This window comes from Pelodiscus sinensis, chromosome 27 (genome assembly GCF_052426305.1).
Source record: "Pelodiscus sinensis isolate ZL-2025 chromosome 27, ASM5242630v1, whole genome shotgun sequence".
NCBI lineage: Eukaryota > Metazoa > Chordata > Testudines > Trionychidae > Pelodiscus > Pelodiscus sinensis.
In genome coordinates, this window is record NC_143078.1 from 17703816 (window position 1) to 17712300 (window position 8485).

General features: G+C 52.2%; 1 protein-coding gene across 2 annotated transcripts in view; it reads right to left on the reverse strand.

Moving 5' to 3' along the window:
- The window catches only part of C27H6orf89 (chromosome 27 C6orf89 homolog), a 31335-nt gene extending 23481 nt beyond the window's left edge, over positions 1 to 7854 (reverse strand). The window contains exons 1-2 of one of the 2 annotated variants that reach the window (XM_075909932.2): positions 7700 to 7854; positions 977 to 1184 (exon numbers count right to left, since the gene is read on the reverse strand). In XM_075909932.2, the coding sequence (XP_075766047.1) occupies positions 977 to 1171 (195 nt within the window). In that variant the 5' untranslated portion in view covers positions 1172 to 1184; positions 7700 to 7854. Of the gene's footprint in view, positions 1 to 976; positions 1185 to 1945; positions 6852 to 7699 lie in introns of those variants that run through there. The other variant, XM_025185743.3, reaches the window with a different exon arrangement.
- Between the last annotated feature and the right edge of the window lie 631 nt (positions 7855 to 8485).

The following is an 8485-nucleotide window of genomic DNA, read 5'->3' on the forward strand; positions in this document are numbered from 1 at the left end:
TGTGTGCAATTAGCACTCCCCTCACTTCATATACCCTGGCTTTACACGTGTGTCACTTTAGTAAAATCATTAGGAAAAAAATGACAGTTGGAAACCAGCAGAATCTAGCAACCGTGAGCGTGGGCAACAGTATACAATGTTTCGCAGGCCACACACAGAATCCCGATGGGCCACATGCAGCCTGCGTGTCACCCATCACTGCTCTAGGTGTTTACAATTAAGATATTGTGTATTCCAGTATCTTTCCTTATATTGGTGTTATGCTGACTAAGTGATAATTCCCTGGGTCCTTTTCGCTCCCCTTTTTAAAGATGAAAACAGTGTTTTCCCTTCTTCACGCCTCTTAGACCTCACCCAACTCCCACTGATTGTCAAAGATAATGGCTAATGGTTCTGTGATTGCTTAAACTAGTCCATAAATATCCTCAGATACATTTCATCAGGCCCTAACAACTTGAATACGTACAACGTATCTAAGTATTCAATTGCCTGTTCCTTCCCCCCTGTTGTGAATATTACTTGCAAAGTATCTGATCACAATTCACCTTCTTAGTAAAGACTGAAGCAAAATAGGTATTAAACTTATCAGCCTTCTTGATGTCATGCACTAATAGAGAACCTACACTTCCCTTTGTCCTTCTCTTGCTTCTCACATGTGTGGAACCTCTTCTTACTGCCTCATGTTACGCCACAGCCTCTCTGATTTTGTCCCTATGGGCTTGTGCTTTTCTTCCATAGCCATTTGTCCACACTCCCACTTTTTGTAGGATACTTCTTTGATTTTTAGGTCATTAGAGAGCTCCTGATGGAGCCACACTGGCCTCTTCCTGTCTTTCCTTTCCATTGGGATAATTTGCTGCTGTGCCTTTATACTGTAACCCTGGGGAAATACAAGCCATAAAAGGCAAACATTCCAAAAGCACGTAGGTTTAAGTATCAGCATCTTCCACCCCTGCAGGTCAAAATGGTGGTTTACCTTGTAGACAGTCAGCAAGAAGGGGTAGCGGGGAGGGCCCGGGGGGGGCTCGTTTTTTTCCAAAAGCTGCTTGACAAACTTCTCAATGGCTTTCTCAGACATCCCACACTGGTGCCCAGTCTGCCTCACTAGGTCAATGGTGTCCGACAGCTTGTCATAAATGCTGAGCTCGCTGGCAGAAAGCTCCATGGCCATCAGTGAAAAATCCCTGCGGGGGCATTGAACACAGTCAGACAACAAGGCTGCAAGAGCCCCCACCCCATGCCCCTCTCTGCAGAACAGCGCGCCTCCCCGCAATTCAGCCGTGGCCAAAGAGCCAGGTCATTCAGATGCAAAGGGAGGCAACCTGAGAGCGGTGAGCTGCAGCCCACCCACTTCTGCTGCATCTGTGACTGCTAGAGAACGTAAGCCTGGGCTCCGTGAGTCACGGAGGTGACTAAGGGGACTGGCAGGCAACGGGGTCTGAGGACTGCTCCTCAGCAGTTGTAAATGGGTTGACCTAAGGGAGACGTCTGGCCCACAAGGCATACTGCTCACCGAAGGTCACTGCCTATGCTACGGCAGTTGGTGACTGTCTGCACTGGCCAAGCTTTTTTCTCTCATCGCTTCGGAGAGTCACTTATTTTAACCAGGCACATCTTTTGTTCCTCACACCCCGTGTCCCTCTGCCCACTTCCTCGGTACCAATAAGCAGTGTGGGGGAGGGGATGGTCAAGATTTTATCATTTAAGTTCTTGCAAGTGAATTCCAAGGCCAGCTCATTGCTGGGTATTGGCAATGTGGTGAGTTTCCTGTCATAGCAACTCTCCCTTTCCATTTCCTTGAAAATGATTCACATACAGCAACTCTATGCACCAGCCAGGTACCTCAGCGAAACATTCAGCACAAATACAAGAGAGAGGCAAAATGGCTTGTGAGGGCGAATTATTCCTGGCCAGGGAGTTTAGGTGGGAAGTTTGTGACACTTACAAATCACACACTGCAACTGAAAACTCTTCACAGCAGTGGCACCCAAAGCTGTGATTGACAGCAAGATGTGTCGGAAATGCATTCCTCCATCCATCACAAGGCTCAGCCTTTTAACATGGAATGAGTTCTGCCATGTCCGTCAGTGTGGAGGTGGCGTGGGACACATCGCTTCCATATCCAAGTACGTAACAAAATTCTTTGTGGCGGGAGTGGGGCTGAGGGGCTCTGAGTGTGAGGGCAGCTCAGGCCTGGGGCAGAGGACTGGGGTGCAGAAATATGAGGGCTCTGGGGTAGAGCTGAGGATGAGAAGTTTGGGGTCCAGGAGGGAGACACAGGCTCTAGACTGGGGGTCGCTTCAGGGTGAGGCCAACGAGGAAGGGCCTGGAGTGCAGGAGGTGGTTCCGGGTTAGAGGGGCCTCAGAGTGGGGCCGGAGCTTGGGGCTCGCCCTTACCTTGGCAGCAGCACTAAGGCATGCTGCCTGGTGCCTGCCTGTCCTGAGGCACCGTGTTGTGCCCCCAAAAGCAGTCAGCAGGTATTCTGGGAGTGGAGCGTGAGGCTCCACGGCGCTCCACATGCTCTGCTCCTGCCCGTGGTCCCCCCGTCTAGGAGCCAGACCTGCTGGGCTGGTCGCTTCCCACCAGCCCGTGCTGGGGATGGTAAAAGGGGCACTCCCCCCCGCCAGTTGTGGAAGCTTTGGAACTTGGGGAGAGGCAGCCCTGAGTCCTTGTGTGGGACTTAATGGGAAGCTGCACAGCCACGCAGCTTAGCAGGAATGTAGCTTGTGACAAAGATACTATAAATGATTTGTATTAGCGTGCTTAGGAGCCCTAGTCATGGCTTAGGACTGCACTGTACAATGCAGATGAGCTGTAGAAAGATGTATGGAAATAAGCCATTTGGGACTGCCAGAGTTCTAGCATTAGAGAGTCGCATCAAACTGTGAGAGTCTCTAGCACTGGATACAGAGTCTTCCATTAGCTCTTAATTCTGAGCTCAGAAAATTCTTTTCTCCACTAGAGTGGGGCAATCCAAAGCTATTTGGAGAGAGGAAGATGAATCACATGCTGCCCAGGAGTGTGCCTTCCTGCACATGAAAATCCCAGGTGTGCAGACTGTCTCAGACTGAGATCATAAACAAGGCTCCTGCCTTGCTTGAGTTCCAACTGCCACCCCACAGCAGGAGGAGCCTGGCTTGTCCACCCTGTTATAAAATGTCTCCTCTGGCTCACTCTGGTATGCCCACGACAGCAGCACTCTGAGGCGAGTGTACGCAGCAGCCCATTATACATGTATTCTCTGACTAGCCACACAACTCATCTGATGTTTTAAAACCACAGTCCAGTTCAGCAGCATGTCCTTGAGGGAGCAAAGGGCAGAACAAACACACACAAACAAATATATTTTTAAACAGCAACTCCTTTTCTGAGAAGCCTCCCCCAAAATAAAAAAATATTCAACAAATCAATTTCCTTGTTGAGCAACCAAATTCAAAGTCTGGCTGTCCGTAAAAAAGTTATCTAAAAATGTTTCCTCACCTGCCAGAGTTGGCAATTAACTAAGAGAGAGGACATTTCCACTCTCCATTCCTGCAATATCAGAAACACTAACAAAAATGAGGAATGGAATATATGCTATGCCGTACTGGCAGTTTGCTCTGCTTCTTGTCATACAGCAATGGTGCCCCTCCTTCATCTCAGTAGGCTGCAAAATTGTTGTTACCAAGCTGGTTTCCCAGGCTAGGATAGTTTTGCTAACTGCACTTGTGTACCTAGAATGTGGGTGGTGTGCCAGCTGAACCGCAGCAGCGCTGTGATTGGCTGCAGAGGGAGCACCTGGCTCTGACAGGCAATGCTATGTGCAATCACCACGCACTTCACTTCACGGGCCCTGGCTTTACGTGCATGTCCCTTCAGTAATAGCACTAGAAGAAAACTACACGGATGGAAACCAGCAGAATCTGGCAGCCCTGCATGTGGACAACAGTAAACAAGATGTCTCACAGGCCCCACAGAGAACCCCAATGGGCCACTGGGTGCCCACCACCGTCCCCTATTCCATTCTCCATTCCTCATGCTTAGCTATGGCCTCATCAGGCAAATGTTTACTACAAGATGTAATTATTTCCTACTTTTATGAGTAGCCCACCTGAGTAGTAAACATTCAGGGTGGGATTCACATCGATATTAAGTGCCTAAATCCCACCTAAGCACCTTTATGAATACCACCCTACATCCAGAAGCATGGAAGAGTAGATTGTAGATTGCAAGCGCTCTAAGAAAGGTATCTTTTCTTCTAGTGTGTAGAGCAGCTAGTACACAGCTACACTGATTCACAAAATAAGCAAGAGCCAGAGCATCTGCAGAAAATTACACTGTCTTTGCTCAGCTTTTATGATTGCTCTAGTTGCCTTGAAACTGAAACTGCAAGGAATGTACTAAATGGAGTGAAGAGTCATTGAGTTTCTCTGTAGCTCCTGTATAGCTCTTTGTATCATTTCCTGAAATTCCTGAGCTCAAGCTTGCGAACCCTCCACATCAAGAATTGCCATGAATTCAATAAGATCTGTGCACGAAGAACTTGCGAAACAGAGCATTTGTTTTGTACTTGCTGACAGCAATTCCATGCAGCAGCTCGTGACAGATATCTTTACTGTAAATGCAATTTGTCTCTTTCCCAGGTAGCAGAAGTTCATCAATATAAAAAAGACCAGCCCCCTCTATATGAGTAGCTACTCTTACGGAGCATAACTGAAGATGCCTCCTACAAATCACATTTCACCACTGAAAACCTTTCACATTTCTTCAGCGAAAGTCAATAGTACTGTACTATGTTTCCTGCTGGAAAATAAAACACTTCACCTAACATTGTTTTAAAAATAAATGATGCCTTAAAATATCAATCCATTACATACCTTCTGATCAATGCAACATGATTTATAAAATACGAATGACAGGCTAACTCTTCTACTTAGTTGCTTTACACATATAGGAAATAAATCTTCTACATCTTCTATGGCTAAGTGTTGAGAAATAACAGCGTTTCTTCTGTTTCTGGATTTGTTTTAAATCAGAAAGCCATTAGAGTTACTGTTGTTATACTATTAAGTATTTATTTATGGTAATAAGTAAAGAAGTACTTATTTACGGCAGCGCTCCAATGAGAATCAGGGACCCATTGTGCTACTTAGTGATCCTGCAAAACCTATGTATGAGATTAAAGAAATGCAGGTGCAGGTATTCTCAGGCCTAATTTTAAAGCCAGACCAGGATAGAATTTGAGCTGAGGACAGCCTAAAAGTGTCAAGTGGTTTTCAGACTGATGCAAACCATTCCCAACATTTCACCCTGAACTTGTGTAAGTGCTGCCTCCTCCTTGAGGTTTGGTCTGGTGGGGGTTTCCCACTCCCTATGTTGGGTGCCATCTTTGGTAAGTTCCTGCAGCATGAGAGGGGCTGTGACTTGTCAGCATGCAGGCGCTGCAGCATACACAGCACAGAGAACAGGTAGCCAGCAGAAATGGGGCATGCAGTAGCCAATGCACAAAGTCCACTGGCAGTAAGGTGATCAGAGATGACCAGACCTAAGCCAGACACTGGTAGGTTCTGGCTGGGTTGTGGGGCTCTATTCAGGATCATGCCCTAAGGTCCCAATCCTGCAAACATTTAAATATCTGCTCAACTTTATGCATGGGAGCTGTCCCAATGACTTCAAAGTGCTCCAAACTCCTCAAGATAGCTAAGACCAAAGCAGACTGTGAAGAGCTTCAAAAAGATCTCAACAAACTAAGTGATTGGGCAACAAAATGGCAAATGAAATTTAATGTAGATAAATGTAAAGTAATACACATTGGAAAAAATAATCCTAATTATACATACAATATGATGGGGACTAATTTAGCTACAACTACTCGAGAGAGATCTTGGAGTCACTGTGGATAGTTCTCTGAAAACATCTACATGGTGTGCAGCAGCAGTCAAAAAAAGAAATAGAATGTTAGGAAACATTAAAAAAGGGATAGAGAATAAGACAGAAAATATCTTATTGCCTCTCTATAAAACCATGGTACACCCTCATCTTGAATATTGCATACAGATGTGGTCGCCTCATCTAAAAAAATATGTATTTGCATTGGAAAAGGTTCCAAAAAGGGCAACAAAAATGATGAGGGGTTTGGAATGGGTCCCATGTGAAGAGAGATTAAAGAGACTTGGATTTTTCAGCTTAGAAAAGAGGAGACTAAAGGGGGATATGATAGAGGTCTATAAAATCATGACTGGTATGGAAAAAGTGAATAAGGAAAAGTTATTGACTTATTCCCACAATATAAGAACTAAGGGGTCACCATATGAATTTAATAGGCAGAAGGTTTAAAATAAACAAAAGGAAGTTTTTCTTCACTCAGCACACAATCAACCTGTGGAACTCCCTGCCAGAGGATATTCTGAAGACTAAGACTTTAACATGGTTTAAAAAAAGTGAGATAGATTCATGGAAGTTAGGTCCATCAATGGCTATTAGCCAGGATGGGTAGGAATAGTGTCCCTAGCCTCTTGTTTGTCTGGAAATGGATGACAGAAGAGGGATCACGTGATGATTACCTGTTGTGTTCCCTTCTTCTGGGGCAGTGGTCCCCAACACGGTGCCTGCAGGTGCCATGGTGCCCGCAGGGGCATTTGTGTGCGCCCGCCAAGTGCTCGGGGCTGGCCTGGCCCTGGGCACGTGGCGCACGCATGGTGCCGGAGCTGACCCCGGGCGCATGGCGAACAGTGAGCGCCGGCCCCGGGAGCGCCGCGAATTGGCCGCCCGCGCTCTGGGCATGCGGCGCTTGGAGGAGGCGCCGGCCCCGGGCGCGCGGCGCTTTGAGGGGGGGAGCTCCGGTCCCAGGCATGCGGCACTTGGAGGGGTGGGGGGAGCTCTGGCCCCGGGCGCGCGGCGCTTGGAGGGGGGGGGAGCTCCGGCCCCGGGGGCGCGGCGCTTGGGGGGGGGGGGGAGCTCCGGCCCCGGGCGCGCGGCGCTTGGAGGGGGGGGGGAGCTCCGGCCCCGGGGGCGCGGCGCTTGGAGGGGGGGGGGAGCTCCGGCCCCGGGGGCGCGGCGCTTGGAGGGGGGGGGGAGCTCCGGCCCCGCGGCGCTTGGAGGTGGCCCCGCCCCTGGGCGCACTGATATGGGGGGGCCCCGCCCCCGGGCGCCCAGCAACCTCCAAATGTTGGGGACCACTGTTCTGGGGCATCTGGTATTGGCCTTTGTTGGCAGACAGGGTACTGGGCTAGATGGACCTTTGGTCTGACCCAGTCTGGCTGCTCTTACGTCCTACAGTGAATGCTTGTGCTGAATGTTTGTGCCTCAGTGTTCGGAGAATCAGGGCCTGCACGGGACACGCTCTCACTCTGCCTGAGCAAAGGGAAAACAAGCAAACCCCATCCCGTGCCTGAGGCCGCCCCGAGCCTGGTAGAGACCGTGGAGCATCGTGGGGGGCAGCGCCAGCGCCCTTGCCAGCATTTGGCGCCCACGCGATAGCAGCACGCGGGGCGACACCCCTCCCCCACACCCGCCTGGAGACTCTGCTCCTCAGACTGCAGCCCAGCCCCTGCCCGGGCCTCCCCTCGCGCTCCCGGGGGGGGGCTGCGCCCCGCAAAGCTCCGACACGGGGCCGCTGGGCCGGGGGGGCTTCCCCTGGATTTTCAGCAAAGGGGGCGCCCCGGGAATCCGCCCGCGCCCCCCCCGCCGGGCCCCCGCCCCGAACCCCTTCCCCCTCACCCAGCCAGGCTCAGCGGCCCGCGCGCTTCAGCCTCCGACCGGCGCTTCCGGCTTCCTGCTGCCGCGGCCGCTGATTGGCCGGGACTCGGGCGCGAGGAGCCGCGCGACGCCTCCCCCGCGCCTGCAACGGCCGCGCCTCCTGCCTTAGTCCCCGGCCACCTCAGCGCCCCCTCCCCCGGCCTCACCCCGCTCCAACTCAGCGCTCCCCCCGCCCCTCCGGAGCCCCCCTCTGCTCCGCCTCCGCGCCCCCTCCCCTCTCAGCACCTCGTTCCCCCCCTGCTCCCACCCCCCTGCCCACCTCAGAACCTCCCGCCCCTCCCAAGCTCAGTGTCCCCTCCCCCAGCCTCGCCCTGCTCCACCTCAGCGCCCCCCTCCCCTCAGCGCCCCCCTCCTCCCCTGCCCTGCCCCCCACCTCAGCGCCCCCCCTCCTCCCCTGCCCCCCACCTCAGCGCCCCCCTCCCTGTCCACACCCGCTTCCCCCTCAGCGCCCCATCCCTCACTCTGCTCCACCTCAGTGCCCCCACCCCTCCCGAGCCCCCCTCCCGCCCTCAGCGCCACCTCCCACTGTCCCACCTCAACGCCCCCTCCTCTGCTCTGCCCGCGCCCCCCTCCTCCCGCTGCCCCGCCCCCTTCCACTGCCCCGCCGCACCTCAGCACCCCCTTCTCACACCCCCGACCCACACTGACCATGTCTCACACCCCCGACCCACCTCAGTGCCCCCTCCCCTCGTGCTGCCCATGGCCCCCCCACCTCAGCGCTCCTTCCCCCGCCCATGCCTCCTGCCC